General features: G+C 37.9%; 1 protein-coding gene across 14 annotated transcripts in view; it reads left to right on the forward strand.

Moving 5' to 3' along the window:
* LOC127657480 (calcium/calmodulin-dependent protein kinase type II delta 1 chain-like) overlaps positions 1 to 20,225 on the forward strand; it is a 79,586-nt gene that overhangs the window by 52,460 nt on the left and 6,901 nt on the right. For 2 of the 14 annotated variants that reach the window (XM_052146406.1, XM_052146324.1), the window contains exons 13-16: positions 264 to 301; positions 7,028 to 7,087; positions 11,363 to 11,404; positions 13,714 to 13,762. In XM_052146406.1, the coding sequence (XP_052002366.1) occupies positions 264 to 301; positions 7,028 to 7,087; positions 11,363 to 11,404; positions 13,714 to 13,762 (189 nt within the window). The remainder of the gene's footprint in view (positions 1 to 263; positions 302 to 7,027; positions 7,088 to 11,362; positions 11,405 to 13,713; positions 13,763 to 20,225) is intronic. The other 12 variants (XM_052146515.1, XM_052146473.1, XM_052146820.1 and 9 more) reach the window with 7 other exon arrangements.

Below are 20,225 nucleotides of genomic sequence, written 5' to 3' on the forward strand. Positions count from 1 at the left end.
CCAAGGGAGATATCACTATAAGAGAGTGTGTCTAACATTCCTGACACTAATGCATATTTGATGTGCTTCTCAATCATATTTCATTAGATTATGCAAATCTTTGATTAGGACTCATGTTTATTCAGAGTTTTTGATTTTGAGGTCAATGGATCATGAACACATGAAGCACAGTGGATTAAGGATTCATATGTGTGATCATAATCATATCTCTTGATGACTGTCTAGAAAGTTCACTTTCACACTTTTGCGTTCTGTTCGCTCAGCAGGCAAGAATCCATACAAGAAGCCTGATGGAGTTAAGGTAGGTTACACTTAATCTGTGCTACAAGTAAGGCAAGCATCACATTTACTATTGCTCATACTTTGAGTTTAACCAAGTATTTAATCAAACCTGTAACCCAACAAGTATATATGTTGGAGTGTTTCGTTCTGCACCGTTTGTGCTACAGACATAAGTGAACCTTATAGCGCCATTCATACGGCTTATTGAGTGCAGGTGTGCTATTCGTTTTCAAAGTGGTCAGAGTTACGGTTCTCACCTGGCAAACATTGAAGGAGGAAACCAAGCCATATACACTAAAACAAATGATGTGTTGGATTTACTTCAAATAATTATGTAACGCTGACTACCACACCTGGAGTCGCAAGTTTGAATCCAGGGCGTGCCGAGTGACTCCATTCAGGCTTTCTAAGCAACCAATTGGCCCGGTTGCTAGGGTGGGTTGAGTCACATGGGGTAACCTCCTCGTGGTCGCTATAATGTGGTTCTCGCTCTCAGTGTGGCGTGTAGCGAGTTGTGCGTTGATGCCGCGGAGAATTGCACGAGACTCCACAGACGCTAGGTCTCAGCGGTAACGCGCTCAACAAGCCACGCGAGAAGATGCGCGGATTGACGTCTCAGACTGAGATTCGTCCTCCGCAACCCGCCACCACGAGGACCTAGGGAAATTGGGCATGCCAAATTGGGGAGTAAAAAATAATAATATTATATATAGATATATATATATATGTGGTTTGGGCATCTGGTAAGGATGCCCCCTGGCTGCCTCCCTAGGGAGGTGTTTCAGGCACGTCCAGCTGGGAGGAGGCCTCGGGGGAAGACCCAGGACTAGGTGGAGAGATTACATCTCCAAACTGGCCTGGGAACGCCTCGGGGTCCCCCAGTCAGAGCTGGTTAATGTGGCTCGGGATAGGGAAGTTTGGGGCCCCCTGCTGGAGCAGCTGCCCCCACGACCCGACTTCGGATAAGCGGTTGAAGATGGATGGGTGGATGGATGGATGGATGGATATATATATATGTAGCATTTTTGCATTAAGTTTTTTTAAGTAAGTTCAAGTAAAGTCATTCTATGTCATAAATATAAAACCTTTGTTAGATATATACAAATGCATCAGTTCATTCATCTTTATTTACTTACTTTATTTAACAACTAATAGCGCCTTGTTTCAAATCAACATTTTATTATTGTTTATGCATTAATTGGCTCAAAAGAAGGTTAGCCATTATACTTGATTCCCAAAAGAAATGCAGATAAAGCCTTACTTTAGCTACATTACATGGATTGAAAAGGATCCAACTTCACCAATGAGAACACGGTTAACGGTGACTTCACACGAAATACAGTAAAACAACATCAGTAATCCTGAAAAGAGCTATAACGACTAATTAAATGCCACAATAAGTTATTTTTGAGCAGACTAACATGCTTAAATTATTCAAGTGCAAAGTCTTATTATGGGTATTTCCCCCAAGCTCAGATCTGTCCGCTACCGTTTGAGTAAGTCGTACTTAAAATCGTAATTTTATGGATTTTTAAGCCAATGAAGTTCAAGGAACTCTCAGTTAGTCTTTTACTTTATTTATCACTTCAAGTTCATCTTAGAATGGACATTTTGTATGTAGAAGCCATTTATTGTCAAATGTTATTGTGGTTTAGACCACACAATATCATAGACTTTGGCTTGGGCCAGTAGTAACCCAGAACACCACCTACTTCCTTACTTCCTTAATCCCTACTTGTAGCACTCTTTATGCTTCTAGTTTAGCATTTTAAACCCCATTTATCTTGTATTTAATTCGCCCTTCTCTTTCTTTCATGCATGCAGACCCACTCACACACACACTTAAATAAATAAATAAAGATTTACTTTGAGCTTGGGACAGGTCCATATTTAACCGAGTATATACTGTATGAGTGTGAGAGTACACGTGGGATATCCTGTGTCTTACAATCCCATTGCATTGGTTTACCCTGGTAACATCTCTCTTTCAATTTCTCTCACTTCACTTCTACTATGACTTTCTTCTGTGGAACACTGTATTTCATGAGAGAGACAAAAGTCTGAGGGAAGGTCCAGCCTTTCGTGCCTCCCACCCTCCTCTTCTGCGTTAAGTCCCAAGGGACCACATGAGGAGGCACGGCGGGGCAGTGAGGTTGAGCTGGAAGTCTTAGAGGAGGATCTCGTGCTGGCACAAGCCCTACGAGCCTCCAGAACTTCCGATCTAATGTCCTCGTCTGTGCAATATGCACGTGATGAGCTCTGGCCCTATATTAGAGCGCAAGGCCTCATTGCTCTGACGATGGGAATGATGCTGTGTCACTCACAGCTTCGGGCGAGTGGTTCACGGAGGATGTTGCGGCCTCTTTCCTCAGTAAGGATGAAGAGGCTGGTTAAAGTGCTCGGCCTTGAGTGGTGCCCTCCAGAAGACCCAGAAAAGTCTTACCTGGATGAATGTTTTTAGCAAATTGACCGTCCTCAACAGACCGTGGTCTGGAGGAGCACACCATTCTACCCTGAGGTCCACGCAGAGCTCACAAAGACCTGGTGTGTGCCTTTCTCTTTGCGCATTCAGGTTTGGAGGTGCTTTCGTCCTCACTAAAGTGGACCACGCTGATAAAAAAGGCTTTTCAAAACTTCCCCCTGTAGAACAGGCGGTTGCCATAATACTGCCATGGGATGGAAATCCCACCCCACCCACCCTTTCAAGCCATGTTGACTGACGTCCGCACTGACCGGAGGAGGTTATACAGCAGTGGGCCAAGCTCAAAAGAGCTCCGCACTGCTACAGATTTGCCACTGTGAGCCACTAAAGCGATGAGCAACCTGGTGGTTTTGGGTCTGCATATTTGTCTAACACTCACGGAGGTGAATGACGCAGAGAAAGCCGCCCTCTTCGACAACCCGGTGTCGCCCGACATTCTCTTTGGCAACGCCGTAGAAAGCGTTTCAGAGTGCTTCATCATGGCGCAAAAACAATCGAGTGGAGGTGTACAAAAGCAATGCGTTACTTTATTTAAAAAGTAACTCAGATATTATGGTCTAAATGTAAAAATATTGCGTTACTTTACTCGTTACTCGAAAAAAGTTATCGATTATGTAACGTGCATTACTTTTATTGCGTTACCCCCAACACTCAAAGTTCATACAATGCAAGTGAATTGTGCCCAAAACCTCCAAGCTCTAAAAAGCACATAATTGTAGCATATAAGTAATCCATATGGCTCCAATGGTTTAATTCATGTCTTCATCAGCGATATGATGCACCTGATAAACAGATCAATATTTCTGTCCTTTCTTACTATAAATCTTCACTTACAAACAGCCCTGCTAAGCGTCCTCTCATCAGAGTTATTCTTTTGTTTTAATTGTGCCGTTTTAAATTTGAATTCTTCGTGCATATCGCCACCTACTGGGCAGGGAGGAGAATTTATAATTATCTTATAATATAATACAAATTATTCTTAATGATATTTATTTATATGTATTGTAACACTTGACTTTACAAGGTTATATTAGTTAACATTAGTTAATGTATTAGGTATCATGAGAATGAACAATGATATTTACAGCATTTATTGGGCTTGCTATTGTTAATTTATTAAAATGCAATTGTTCATTGCTAGTTCTTGTTTGTTCATATTGCATTAACTTATGTCAACTTATACTTATAAATGCTGTAAAAGTGTTGTTAATTTTTAGTACTTGTTACAGCTTTGTTCTAAAGTGTTTCCATATTGACCAATAACAGTACATAGGAATAAATAAGGTAATATATATATAGCTTCATGCTATTGTAATGCTTATGTGCAAACGCAAACAATATGTGACAATTAATGTTATGGTAGTATGTCTGTCAATACTGCCAAAATATCTTCATACTTACTGCCAGTAAATGGCATACTTTTAGTATGCAGTGCAGTATGCAAATTAGGTTGCAGTCTTTTTCTCCCCGTCCTAAACGTCAGTTTGGTGTGGTAATAAAACCAACAGAGTAGAAAACAAGGATAATTGTAATCTGCTCATTTTTCTCATTGCATATTCATAAATAATTATCTTTCTTTTTCACGGATGAAAGGATAATTCAAATGATAATTGATAATTAAACTGTTTGTTTCCCCCATTTCAGTTCATTTTGGAGCAGAGCATTAGTGCGATGAGAAATGCAGTGTTGTTAGGTAGTATGGAGATAAGGGTTTTTTTTCCCACATGTTTGCACTTAACTGCAGAGAAGGAAGTCGAACTCTACAGAAGTTGCCATGGTGAGAAGTGTTAGACGGTATCATTGTTATTTTTTGTTTAGTTTCTAGTTTTGTAGTTGTACTGATAATTGGCATAGATCAGCACTTAGATATAGACTGGAAACTTTCACAGTTGTTATTTATAGATGCTTACCCTTTAACATACAGCGACCCCCAAAATCATTTGGTCACTCTTGGCACACTCAAAAATGTATGTAAATGTAATGTTTCTGCATTAGATACATTTAGATTTATGCATTTGGTTTTTTATCCAAAGCGACTCACAGTGCACTTATTACAGGGACAAACCCCCTGGAGCAACCTGGAGTTAAGTGCCTTGCTCAAGGACACAATGGTGGTGGCTGTGGGGATCAAACCAGCAACCTTCTGATTACCAGTTATGTGCTTTAACCCACTACGCCACCACCACCACTCCACGATAACAAAATATGCAAATGATACTAGACCTTTTCTCAGACCTAACTTCACTTTCTTTCGGCAAATTTTTAAGTAAAGTCTGTATGTAATGAAAATGTATAGTCAGATTTTTGGGGCCACTTTTTGTTGTATAATTCTGGATTCAATGAAGAATTTTTTGCAAGTCCCAACGATTTAAATCTGTATCATAATAAACATATTTTTGGCCATTGGCTTGTCACCAAATGGTTGTGAGCATTAACAATGAAGAAGTGAGTAAAGACAGTGTAAACAAACAACGTTTTGCATGATATCCCAGTTTCACCTGCTGGATACATTTGCTTAATAAGGTCTTTTGTTTTCACACAAATTATCGAAAACGGCAACAATAAAAAATAGTCGACAAAAATGTTCATTGTCGAATAGACGTTTGATCTCATTTAACGTAACATGAGATCACATTAAACTCTTAATGATGATGATGTGCGAGAGCAGCTCTGCAGTTCACGTCGGACTGAGGAGGGGAAGAGTTACACAGATCACTGTCCTGATGCACTTTAACTTTCAAAACAGCTTCAGGTGATGTAGTTCATAAAGTATGAGGGAATTATAATGCAAAAATACAAAATATGTAAATACAGAAGCACTCTCGTTGTGGAATAAGTGGCGCTTCCGGTCCACTGAAGCCTTTTAAGGAAGCACGATGACATAACATCTTAAATGCAGTTATATTTCATGTGTTATAGCTTTATTAAAGTTCATATAATGCGGAAGAAGGTCATGCAAATAACTACAAACTCCAAAACTGGCATTTCTCAGCGCCTCTTCTATGAGTTGCGTGAATGTCCCGATCTAAGGGGGAAGAGATTGAAACTGCACCGGCTGATGCACACTCTGTCACGGGACGCTCGTCCCTCGAGCACACACGCTTAATGCAGCCAGACTATAACGTGATTGCTCGCGACTTATTGAATCATAATATATGTCAGTGTGCATTTCTTATCGTGAATAGAATTTGCATTTAGCAGCTTTATTAATAAGAGAGAGTCTTTTGTGTGTGTGTGTGTGTATTAAAGATGGATTGAAGTGAACAGAAAGGTGAGAGAGGTGAAGTCTTCGCCCCATTATACACTGCAACAACATATGTTTTTGATTTAATTTATTTATGGCTTGTTTTCCAATATAAATATCTAAAACTAATTTAATACAATGTACATTTACTTTAGCAGATTTACTGCAGGAGAAATGTGTTACCTGAAAATGTTATATAAGATATTTAGAGTTGCTTTTAGAGTCTTGAATATGAGTATATTTCGTCTTTACTGCACTCGCAGAAGTATAAACAAGTGAAGAAAATTCACGTATATACAACAAAATACATTTACTGTATATTTAAGATAAATTCTCTTAAAGCAAGTCTAACTTATATGTTGCTTCTCAAGTAAATGTATCTTGTTTTAAGGATTTTTAGGCTATTTTAAATGGAAAAAAAAGACAAAAACACTTACTAACAATTGGATTTTGTTGCATTGAATTGATTTACTGAAATTATTTTTAACTTTATTGTAATTAGGCATGTTTAATACAACATTTTAACTTGGGCACAAGCAGAATAATCGGTTAAGAGCTGATGATTAATCGGTGCAATAATCGCCGAATAGTCGAATAATCGTTAGATTAATCGATTAACAAAATAACCGTTAGTTGCAGCGCTAGTTGCTTCTTGCAGTTTAGTGATAGTTGCTCCCCTGGGAAATCTGTGAACTTAAGTACAAAATACATTTTCTTGCAAGCTTTAGTACATCAAAGAGAAAGCTGCTGAATTATGGTAAAAATAGTTGCTCGGCCAAACATAAATGGCAGTTTGCAATGAAAAGTCAAATTATTTCACAGTTAGTTTTGAAATCATTGAGGTATAGTTGATTGTCAATGGCTGTTATTGCAATCAGCTTTGCTAATTAACCATCCAGGTACCATAAGCAATGTAATTTACATGGCTGTACTCATTTTACATTTTCAAAATGGAAATTGACATTTCCTCTCTCCTTGCTAAAGCTTTACCTGTCTGTCTGTGTCCCTCCCACCTGTAGATCAACAACAAAACCAACGTAGTCGCCAGTCCTAAAGAGCCTGTCCCCCCTCCTGCTCTGGTACTCTGTCTCTATTGATGTCTGTCTGTCTATGGCTTTACATTTCCATTACACACCCTGTTCACGCATAATGTCCTGCATTAGAATAATAATAATTTAGTAAATATTATTATTATTATTATAACAATAATGCAGTCTGTGAAGTATTCTTAAACCTCAGATACCAGTGTAGCAGCGTTTGTTTGAAACAATTTAAAAAAATGCAGGGACCATGTTTCAGGCTTTACAGGATGTCATTTTGATGTGTGTATACACTGCCTCGCCCCAAAAAAAGTAATATTTCGTTGGACCGCATTTAGCGTGCGTTCGTCGTAGAATTGTTTCGACAACCTTATGCAACGTCACTACATTTATTTGCATCCAAGTTGCATTAAAGACTTAAAGCACATCCCAAAGACTTTCAATGGGGTTAAGGTCAGGACTCTGTGGTGGCCGATTCATGTGTGAAAATGATCCTTGAACCACTCTTTCACAATTTGAGCCCATTGAATCTTGGCATTGTCGTCATGGAATATGCCCATGCCATCTGGGTAGAAAAACTCCATTGATGGGATAACCTGGTCATTCCGGACCAATTGAAGCAACCCAAGATCATAACACTGCCTTAAATCCAAACGGTGACAAGTAGTGTACTTTACGGTTCACTACTGTTTCTATTATTAAACGATAAACACTTGATCCTTGTTCCTTTTGGAAATATTACATTTACATTTATGCATTTGGCAGACACTTTTATCCAAAGCGACTTACAGTGCACTTATTACAGGGACAATCCCCCCGGAGTAACCTGGAGTTAAGTGCCTTACTCAAGGACACAATGGTGGTGGCTGTGGGGACCGAACCAGCAACCTTCTGAATACCAGTTATGTGCTTTAGCCCACTACGCCACCACAACGTCATAACTACAAAATGCCACATGATGACATAAAATGTATCAAGAGTGATCCTTCAAGGAAAGATAATTAATACACATGTAGTGACAATGCATACATGAACTAAACTACATAAAATATAACATAGAACACCCCATAACTGATATTAAAAATAAGAATAAACGTAACTATCCCATTTGATTGGTAAAGAATTGTTTTCATTCTTTTACCATTAAAATTACTGTTTTTACAAAGTAGCTGACACTCTAAACTGTATCGCAATAACAGCGTTTGGGAGAAAAAAATGTAGCATATTAACTGTCACAGCTTGCTAATGTCAAATAAAAAAGTTCACAGCTGGTTAATACAAGTGCTAAAACTTTTGGAACAAATGTAGCAATTGAATCATTATAAATGCTTGGGTCTCTGAGGGTTAAAGTGTGATTATGTGTTGTTGTGCACTGATATTTTCTACCAAGTTTTATGGATGGATTTTGCTTTCAAGTGACTTTTAGATCAAGTAAATGAAACGTACAGTTTCCTTTTAATGAATGGGTACATAAATTATTATTTGTTTCATTATTCAGGCATATACAGTAAGCTTTCAATGTCTTCTTTTATTTAATCATTTACACAGCATGAAACACTGTTGTGTTGTGTACTGAGTAAATAAGACAGGGACAGTGCGATTGTCCAAGTGCTTTTGCAGTTTATTAGATATGTACATAGAGACCATAACGACCAGTTTTCCTCGGTCATGTTACAAAGCATTGCACATGATTTCCCACAGGTGTTTGCTATTTTTATGGTAGTTTTAAGTCATAGAAGTGATTGTGTTGTTGCCGTGGAGGATCCACTCATTTTAGATGCTTACTATGGATTACCTCACAAAAAGAGACATATTACTAAGATGAGTCTGTCATGGAAATCTATTTCCGTCTTGTACTCAAAAAAGCGTGTTTGCACGCTGATTGTTTTAGCCTTGTTTTCAAAAGGCGTGTCACTGAACATGTGTGTGTGTGAGTGACAGATGCTTATCTTAGAGTAATTGTGTGTTAGCTTTTCTGTGTAATATTTATATTTCAGCCATGACAACTCTCTGAAAGATGCATGTTAATGTTGGTATGAATTATTGATAGCATGTTGGTCCTGGTTGACTAGATCTAAGCATGTGGACATGCTTCTGCTTCACAAATAGACATTAAAAACAATCCCCATGTAGTAGATCTAGACAGGTGAAGCTGGAGTGGAGGAGGCTTTCAGACAGAAACTCTTGCAGCGTGCTACAGTGAAACCAGCTTGTCTACAAAACTGAGCAATGGAAATGTTAGAACAAAGAGTGAGACGCAAGTTGATCAACTATCCGATTACATGTCAAATGACCAATCAGCTTACATCATGCAAGCCGCTTTGCGTAACATGTCACATAGCAAGCTAATTGGCTAACAGATAACAAGTTCAAAGTGTCTAACACAGAGTTTCATGGCTGAACTTTGCTCACTTTTTTCATTCGTTTTATTTGAATATTTAAGAAATATCACATGCACAAGAGTGCTGTTTTACTGAATATCAGCACAGCTGTGATTTAGCCGTAGGCACGTGGTCGTGGTGATATTCAGGACAACAGAACTATTGCAAGTGTCATATTGCTTTTTTATGCAACAGTGCTATACTTATACTAATGCAAGGTAATGCTAAGTCACTGATATCTCTAACACAATATAGCCAGTTGCTTATTTTTGCTCTGTCAATAAAAATAGCTGAAAATGAACAAAACATACGGATCAATGTAGTGAGAACAGGCAACCTTACTGCAGGGACCTGGTGTTTTCCTCTAGCTACTGATTCTTGGTTGAAAAGCAAATGTTTAGAAACTCAATAATGCAAGGAGGCTAGCACAAATGCATTTCTTTTCTAAACGCTTAGATAATGTTTTCCATTTTTCACACAGGCAAGTTTCAATCTATTTAGGAAGTCATTTGAACCACATTGAGGTCACCTATATCAAATACAACTTAGCCAAGATTTTCATCAAATCCCAGTTCTCTGATAAACAATTTTATTCTTTATTCATTTATTCTTGCTTCGCTGCATGTTTTGTCTTAGCATCCTGTACTGTTGCTCTAGTGAAAATGTGCTGTTGTAATGAAGTTATTCCCAAACCACAATGGCATGACAAATTGTCTAATCTGCTTTTCCCCCTTTCTAAAGTTCACCAAGCTTTGCTATAAAAGGCTTTTAAGATATATATATATATATATATATATATATATATATATATATATATATATATATATATTGCTTACTAGTCCAAGAAATGAGGTGTTGGTTTATCAATGTTCAAAAACACTTCACTTCAGGATTTCAAGACTGTATTTTTGTAAAACTAAAAGGCAAGTTTACCCAAAACGAAAATTCTGTCTTGTCCCAAATATGAGGTTTGAGTGAATTATGACAGCACTTTTATTTTTGGGTGAACTTTCCCCATCTTTGAAATTATTTCCAAAGTTCAAGTAAAAAAACGTTAGTCAACTTTTAATTTGTTCTAAGCTGATATTTTAGAGCAGGGGTGCCCAATACGTCGATCGCGATCTACCAGTCGATCGCAAAGGCAATGCTGGTAGATCGCACAAAATTTAAATTTACTTGCGTTAAATTTTCATAAAATAAATGTAATGATTTTCCTTCTTTTAGTTTCTGTCTAACTTGCACTTGACGAGTAAATATTGACCAGGCGAGGTTTTGTTTATTCGGTTGCCATGACAACTAGGTTTAGCATAATCGCCTTCCACGGACTTCTGAGAACAGAGCGAAATTGCGACGCTACTGTCCGGATTAGGCAAAATTGTCTGATTCCACTCAATTTTGCCTAATCCGGCAGTAGCGCCGCAGTTTCGCGCTCTGTTCTCAGAAGTCCGTGGAAGGTGATTATGCGCAAACCTAGTTGTCATGGCAACCTAATAAACAAAACCTCGCCTGGTCAATATTTACTCGCCATCAGAATAAGGTAAATGCCCTGGCTATTGTAATCTATTGTGCTGTAGGTGTTTTGGGTTTAGTGTTAAAACTGAATGACATCAACATTGAACATTATTATATATTTTGTTATTAATTAGAAGATGAATTCCATGTAGGGATACATGCAGTAGTCCCAACAAGCATTTTCTTATTTTAAATGAAACTGTGTTTTTATAGTTGGTAGATCTTATTGAGTTGGTCATTTAAAAGTAGATCATCACACAAAAAAAGTGTGGGCACCCCTGTTTTAGAGTAAGCTGAAGACATTCAAGACAGTGACACAAAATCATTCTTGGTGTCGTTTAACCCTTCTACGTAACTACTTCTTAATCTAACCCACTTTCTTTTTATTCTTTTGTCTCTTCCTGTGCACCTCCCATATCAGGAGCCTCAAACTACTGTTATCCACAATCCAACTGATGGAAAGGTATTATGTACTGAACATGCACATGTGGGGTGTCTTTGATGGTTTCAAATAAAAGTACATTTGTAACAACTGAAGTATGGGAAAGGAGGAAGCTGGGACCGGCTTGACCAACACGTAGACATTCAATAAACACTTGCACTGCTTTACAGCCAGCTACGTAAGAACTGTATGAACATAAAAACACACACAGACAGGCTTCACTGTGTTTACAGTAATGTACATACAGCGGGAGTCTATGGACACATTGGCTTGGACACCTACTCCTTCGTAATAATGACTATTTTCCTCATTTTAGAATGACTGTAAAGTCTTACAAGCTATGAAATAACACAAATGGAAGTATGGTAATTATGCAGTGACCAAATGTCTTGCGTTTTCAAAACTATCTTATATATTAGCTTCTTCAAAGTAAATGGTCTGCACTTGTATAGCACCTTTTTATCCTTAGCGGGCTCATTCATTCACCCATTCACACATTCACACACCAATGGCGGCAGAGCTGCCATGCAAGGTGCTAGCATGCCACTGGGAGCAACTTGGGGTTCAGTGTCTTGCCCAAGGACACTTCGGCATGTGTAGTCATGTGGGCCGGGAATCGAACAGCCAACCCTGAGCTTAGTGGCTGACCTGCACTACCACCTGAGCCACAGTAGCCACCCTTTATAGAATGAACGTTACTATAACAGGCTTTTACTCGCCAAATTCTACGTTTGGCGAAGTTTCCTAGTGAAAAGAACCATGTTTTTTTTTTCCACTTTCACACAAATCATGACTACAACGACTGATTATGACTTTATAACAAGCGTGCTGCACAAGCCCTCAAAAGTGAAGCCAAAACGTCTCGATCGCCCCCCGGTGACTGGTCCTAGTATAGGTCATAAGCCCCGCCTCCCCATGTTATTCAACGGGACGTGAGACCAACTAAACAATTAAATTACACTTCACATATCTTTTTTCCAAAGATAGTTTCTGTCATTTACTGTCGTTTCTATCACGTTGATGTCATTTCAAGTGTTTGTTTTCAAAATAAGTTTGTTTTTAGTTATTTGATGCTATAAAAACGGTGCTGTGACATCATGATTGACAGCTGTGATTGACAGGTTCTCTGAGCGAAGTAGTCACTGAAGCACCAACTGACTTTTTTCGGGATCTTCGGAGGACTGAGGAGATTGGAGCTTTAAATTTAATATCTACATTTCTATAATTAATTATTTCACACCGTCATCAGTCAAAAGTGCAGGGGCGTGTGCTTGTGATTGATTCAGCGAGAGTGAGGGCGGGGCCTTGATTTCGCGGCTTTACTTCCTGCTCACTACTGCGCAGGTCTGGTCCCGAAATCGCAACTGCGCAGACTCAAGTCCCAAGATGTCAGCACCATATCGGGACACTGGCGGCTTCAGTTCTCACCAATGGAAAAGAGCGAAGGGGCGTCGTCCATCTTTTTTTACAGTCTATGCTTTATAAGCACTTATTTTTCAGTCTATTACTCACACAATGCTACTGTATGTTATGAAATAAATTTTTACTATAATGCATCATTTTGAAAAACTGCCTTTAAACGTGTGTATTACAGACCCATCTACATTTACACACTTATTCCAACATGATTAGCTTGCGCTGTAGCTAACCTGACGGGATGTTGTACTTCGGACTTGGAAGATTGAGGTTCGAGGCCAGCCAAAAGCGCAAGCTGACAAGTGAGACGAAAATGTTACAGAAGTTGCTTCAGAAAACGTGCTTTTCATTTCTCGTTTTGTTTTGGACACTGTCGGTCAGGTTTGGGTGCTGGTTAAGTGTAAGGATGTCTGTTTTGTATCTACAGATCACTATTGGTTAGATTAAGTTCACGTTTTAGGTCAGGGAGGTGCGTTTAACTCGCTAAAACCTGCATCTTATAGTCCTTGTCTGATTACGACACTATTTCACTCGCTTTTGGCGCCCCCCGCTGCACATTTCACTGGGCAACTGCAGCCAAACCTGTAATAAGCCATGTAATCTCGTTTAGCAAAAACGCTGCCGCGGTCACATATAGTTGATGAGGTCAGGTTGGAGCAAACATCATTCCTCCTGTGTAGGACGTGTCTAGTAGCAAATAAGCTTTCACCCACCCTCATTTCACAGTGGCTCGCGTTGTTTTTATCGTTAAACAATGCACTTTCTATCCGTGACTTAAAAACAGTAGATCATGTCAGAAGTACCACCAGCAATGTGGAATAAGGTTTTGTTTGTGTTTTTCCCTTTGTATTTACCTTTTACTGTGAGTCGAGCTGATTATTTATTTATCAATGTATTTTTTTTATCCCATTCAGGAATCGTCAGAGAGTGCCAACACCACTATTGAAGATGAAGACATTAAAGGTACAGTTGAACCTCACACATAATTACAGCCTGACAGATGGACAGTGTGAGATCAGTGGCCTTTTCATCCTGTTAGCACACCAAAAAATGCTAGTTGTTGTTCTAGAGAATTATAGTCTTCATAATCAGCAATCAGAGTTTGTATTACAGGCCAAAGATGACAACTGAAATAATTCATTTAGCAGGATTGTGTTTTGCAAAATGCACGACAATATCACTGATTGTTTTTAGATTTGTGTTAAAAAAGTGATGTTCAAGGTGCTGTAAGCGATTGTAGCGTTCTGAAGCGTTCACGTGACTGAGCTGTTAAATTAGCCACGCCCCCTCATTCCAAAACCCCACCCACCAAAGATAATTTTGAGACCAAATCTGAACAAAATAGCAGCGTTGTTTGTTCTTGTGGCTGTCAAATTCAACGGTATTATGGAAGCCTTGAACTGCAAGATAAAAAAAATAAATAATAAAAATCTCTCTTAAAAAGTTTTTTTTTAAAGAGTGAAAAAAAATTTTATCTTAAAAAAAATGTTCTCCCTTAAAATATATGTATTTTTTCTCTCTTCAAATGTATTTATTTTTCTCTTCAAAAAAAGGAATGCAGTACCAACCTTGGCCACCAGGTGCCACTATCAGTAAAACATGTAATCTTATGCTTTTAACTCTTTCCCCGCCAGTGTTTTTAAAAAAAAGTTGCCAGCCACCGCCAGGGTTTTTGACGATTTTCGCTAAACTTTAATGGCCCACAGAATATTTTCTTCCATGAATATATGAAGATGCTATATATCACAATAATGATCTGAGCCTCTGCTTTTAGGCAAAATTTGTCCGATTTTATTTTATCTTCATTTGTTCTTTTTTTATTGCGACTTGAACAGAGGTCGGTTTTGTCAAAAAACAACATTTCAGACAAAAAGCTGAGAAAAAGGCATGTTTATGTCTGATATTTTGAGCTTCTCAATACTCCACTTCTTCATGTTTGAGATGATCGCAGTCTGTTTCTTTGATCAAAGAGTTGCGTACTCTTTCAAAACATGCGCAGGGGTCTTCCTTACCGTATAACACCTAAAACACGGAAATCCGGAAAATTCCGTGTTTGGCGGGGAAGCGTTTTTTCATAAAACACGGATAATTCCGTGTTTGGCGGGGAAAGAGTTAATGCTTTCTCACATTCATGTGCAGACTTTCATGGTGCTGTAAGCAATTGTAGCATTCTGAAGCATGACTGAGCTGTTAAATTAGCCACGCCCCCTAATTCCAAAACCCACCCCACCCCACCCACCAGTTTATTTATTTTTATAAAAAAAAATGTAGAGAGCAAAAAAACAATTTAAGTTGGAAAAGTTAAGAAAGTTTTTGTGACTTTCTCTCTTCTACAGATTTGTAGAAGAATATTTCAGCTCTGTAGGTCCATAAACAGGGTTCATTTAATGCCTTAAATGATACAACAAAAGTCTTGATTATCATTTATAGAGGTCTTAAATTTGGGGGAGGAAAGACGGTAATCTTGATAAAAATCTTCATTTGTGTTCTGCAGAAGAAAGAAAGTCACACACATATGGGATGGTATGAGGGTGAACGATGAGAGAATTTTCATTTTTGGGTGAACTGTCCCTTTAGTGTTGTCTTAAGGGCTCTTTTGTCAAATGTACTTCTGACTTTGCCCACTCTACTCTTATGGTTGCCGTTGGTGAATATCTATTGAGATGTATATAATTTCAAAACATTTTATTTTGGGCTTTCCTTTGACACACCTGCTAACTTTCTGTTCCTCTTTTGATATCATATGATGAGCATGTGTATGAGCGTGCGTGCGTGTGTGAGTGTGTTTGTGAACGTGTGTGCGTGAGTTTGCGTGAGTGTGTGTGAGTGTGTGTGTGAGAGTGTGTTTGTGTGTGTGTGTGTGTGAACATGTGTGCGTGCGTGCGCGAGTGTGTTTGTGTGTGTGTATTTGTGTGAGTGTGTGTGTGTGTGTGTGAGCGTGTTATTTAATTATTGTGATGGCTTTATCAGTTGGAAATGTGGAAAATATTAGTAATTAAAAATCTGTGGACAGATATTTGATTACTAATGATGGTTTAGATGGCAGAACGTGATTTGCATTAATGTTGTCTGGAAATCAGGCCTCAAACTGGTTTCAAAAGATGAGTGTGACAATTCTTTCATCACTTACTCACCCTTGTACCATCCCAGACGTGTATGACTTTCTTTCCTCTGCAGAACACAAATTAAGATTTTTAGAAGAATATTTCAGCTCTGTTGGTTCATACAATGCAAGTGAATGGTGACCAACACTTTAAAGCACAAAAGCAGATAAAGGCAGCATAACAGTAATCCATAAGACTCCAGTGGTTTAATCCATGTCTTCAGAAGTGATATGATAAGTGTGGGTGAGAAACAGATCAATATTTAAGTTCTTTTTGCTAGAACGTCTTCTCTCTGCCCAGTAGGGGGCGATATATGTGAATAATGTGAGTCAACAAAAGCACAAGAAGAAGAATTTGAAAAAGATCTGTTTCTCACCCACACTTATCATATCGCCTCAGAAGACATGGATTAAACCACTGGAGTCTTATGGATTACTTTTATGCTGACTTATGTGACTTTTTGGGGCTTAAAAATGTTGGCAACCATTCACTTGCATTGTATAGACCAACAGAGCTGAAATATTCTTCTAAAAACCTTAATTTGTGTTCTGCATAAGATAAAAGTCACACATCTGGGATGGTTTGAGGGTGAGTAAATGATGAGAGAATTTTCATTTTTGGGTGTACTGTCCCTTTAACGGGGAGGAAGGTGTACTGTACCATTTTTTCTTTCATTTTCTTTTGCTTTCTCATCCATGCCTTTGTTTTCATGGAAATCCCCGGAAACAAAATATGACAGTGTTTTCCGTATCGTTTATTGAAATTTCTACTCATTTGATCCTTTTGTTTCTCTTTTTTTAACAACCTTAACCTTGCTTTTGTGTTCTGTCAAACCATCCAACCAAATATATCCTCCAATCACCACGTTCACTCACCAGTTTACCGCCTCCCTTCCGCTCCTCTTAGACTGTACCAACGTGAGCGATCTCTTTCCCAGCAGTCTTGTTCTTCCACGTCCTCCTCGTTCTCCTCGTGCTGGTACTTCCCAAACGCATGTCCTGAAGAAGTCTGTTGTAACCGCATTCTCAAAGCCCTTCTAGCGCTTTACCTGCTTGTTTTCCTATGTGCCTTTTTGGCCTTCCTCTATGTCAACTCAACAGCCGATTGCGGCCAGTTCCTTAAACCCAAGACTGCTCCTAAATGGTCTGAGCCAATCCAGAGCCTCGTCACCATTCAGTGTAAGTGACAGGGGACAGGATGCTGATTCACGATAAAAATGAGGTGTGCTGGGGTACGCTGGTTGACGTGCCAAATGGTTAAGAATGGAACAACATGAGGGAGAATAAATGATGACAGAACTTACATTTTTGGGTAAACAATACCTTTCGGTTTTACTGTTTCAAGCTGTTTGTGTGGTCTTGTACACCCAGAATAATTAAAAACAACCCAAAATTTTTGAATTTTTAGATTTTCATTTATTTTCACATTAAATGTATTAAATTAAACTACAGTAAAAAACGAAAAATCTATTGCACTAATGAGAATCTACAAATAATCATCAGACCAATGAGATTTCGTTGTGTTTTCGACCCCTGATTTATTTCCACGAACCGGTTCTTCAGAAGGGTTCAATTAAATGAATATATTCAGCAGTCGTTTGCACGCCATTACATGAACCCTAACATCCCGGGGGCGTTGAGCACACTCCAAAAATCTCATTAAGATTTACGCATTTCAATCTCATAACAAAATTCAATCAAATTGAAATGTGTGAAGCAATAAAATAAAAAAGCGAAATATCTCATTTATTTTATTTTGTTAAAGATTACGTGAGTCAATATGATGGAATTGTGTTCTGAAATTAAATTGTGTAAATCTTAAAAAAGGCTCAAATATTTGTTGAGTGCATACATGCTCAAAAACATTAAAATAGGGCCTAAAACATTCAAATAGGGCCTAGAACATTCAAATAGATCCTTGAACATTCAAATAGATCCTTGAACATTCAAATAGATCCTAAAACATTCAAATAGGGCCTAGAACATTCAAATAGATCCTAGAACATTCAAATAGATACTAGAACATTCAAATAGATCCTAGAACATTCAAATAGGGCCTAGAACATTCAAATAGATCCTAGAACATTCAAATAGATCCTAGAACATTCAAATAGGGCCTAGAACCTTCAAATAGGGTCTAAAACATTAAAATAGGGCCTAGAACATTAAAATAGGGTCTAAAACATTAAAATAGGGCCTAGAACATTCAAATAGATCCTAGAACATTCAAATAGATCCTAGAACATTCAAATAGATCCTAGAACATTCAAATAGGGCCTAGAACATTCAAATAGATCCTAGAACATTCAAATAGATCCTAGAACATTCAAATAGGGCCTAGAACATTCAAATAGATACTAGAACATTCAAATAGATCCTAGAACATTCAAATAGGGCCTAGAACATTCAAATAGATCCTAGAACATTCAAATAGGGCCTAGAACATTCAAATAGATACTAGAACATTCAAATAGATCCTAGAACATTCAAATAGGGCCTAGAACATTCAAATAGATACTAGAACATTCAAATAGATCCTAGAACATTCAAATAGGGCCTAGAACATTCAAATAGGGCCTAGAACATTCAAATAGATCCTAGAACATTCAGATAGGGCCTAGAACATTCAAATAGATACTAGAACATTCAAATAGGTCCTAGAACATTCAAATAGATCCTAGAACATTCAAATAGATCCTAGAACATTCAAATAGGGCCTAGAACATTCAAATAGATACTAGAACATTCAAATAGATCCTAGAACATTCAAATAGGGCCTAGAACATTCAAATAGATCCTAAAACATTCAAATAGATCCTAAAACATTCAAATAGATCCTAGAACATTCAAATAGGGCCTAGAACATTCAAATAGATCCTAGAACATTCAAATAGATCCTAGAACATTCAAATAGGGCCTAGAACATTCAAATAGATCCTAGAACATTCAAATAGATCCTAGAACATTCAAATAGGGCCTAGAACATTCAAATAGATCCTAGAACATTCAAATAGGGTCGAAAACATTAAAATAGGGCCTAGAACATTCAAATAGATCCTAGAACATTCAAATAGATCCTAGAACATTCAAATAGATCCTAGAACATTCAAATAGGGCCTAGAACATTCAAATAGATCCTAGAACATTCAAATAGGGTCGAAAACATTAAAATAGGGCCTAGAACATTCAAATAGATCCTAGAACATTCAAATAGGGTCGAAAACATTCAAATAGGGCCTAGAACATTCAAATAGGGCCTAGAACATTCAAATAGATCCTAGAACATTCAAATAGATCCTAGAACATTCAAATAGGGCCTAGAACATTCAAATAGAGCCTAGAACATTCAAATAGGGCCTAGATTATTCAAATAGATACTAGAACATTCAAATAGAGCCTTAAGATGATTGCTTATGTTTTCCTCTTTTGTAAGTTGCTTTGGATAAAAGCATCTGCCAAATGAATAAATGTAAATGTAAAACCATGTAGGCACATATTGCTGTTTATGTTCAATTTATATTAATAATGGTGTTTATTTTCATCCGTTTTGCATTAAATGATTTCGCTGCATGTTAAATATGACTGACAAATGTTGGTCTCGGCTGAAAACGTTTTGCATGTTTAAATAAAATGCCAGGCCCTATTTATTAAAACCAATCTGTTTCATACGAGTGTTTGATAAAACTATCATCCATTCATGTCATAATCATATTCCAGTACATGCTATTTGTGATGCTTTCTGCTATTGGGCTACATGCATAAGAAACAGACATCATTTGACTATCCCTGGCTGGAACCGATTTTTATTTAATTTAATTAAAAAATATATTTTGAGAAGGAAAATCACAGAACACTTCCAGATAGATCGAGGGGGCAGGTTCAAAGTGAACGTGTTAATGTATTATTAAGTGTTATACAATATATATATACACACTTCCATACTCTGATGCCATTCCATGTTCTCTCTTCAGTCTTATTGAGTTTTTGTCAGTGCTTCAAAGGCACTGAAGCATCGAAGCAACATCTGGCTTTGTCTATTGTACTGATTGTGAAGAGTCTCTTGAGATCCTGCAGTGCAATAAGACTTTTACAGTTGTTACAGTGATGTTTTAGTGCCCCCTGTGGGTTATATAAGAACATTACACAGCCAGAAAACAATGTCACAATCTTGAGCCCTGGGTTCACCCAGGGGTGACACTATAGATGATTCTTTAGGGCGGCGTTTTGTAAGTAATTTGATTGTGAGTGAGTTGTTAACTCTATCCATGTGTTGATTTCGGCATTTTACTGTGCTGTTATATATGCGATTGAAGTCTATTTGGA

This window comes from Xyrauchen texanus, chromosome 1, assembly GCF_025860055.1.
Source record: "Xyrauchen texanus isolate HMW12.3.18 chromosome 1, RBS_HiC_50CHRs, whole genome shotgun sequence".
Lineage (NCBI taxonomy): Eukaryota > Metazoa > Chordata > Actinopteri > Cypriniformes > Catostomidae > Xyrauchen > Xyrauchen texanus.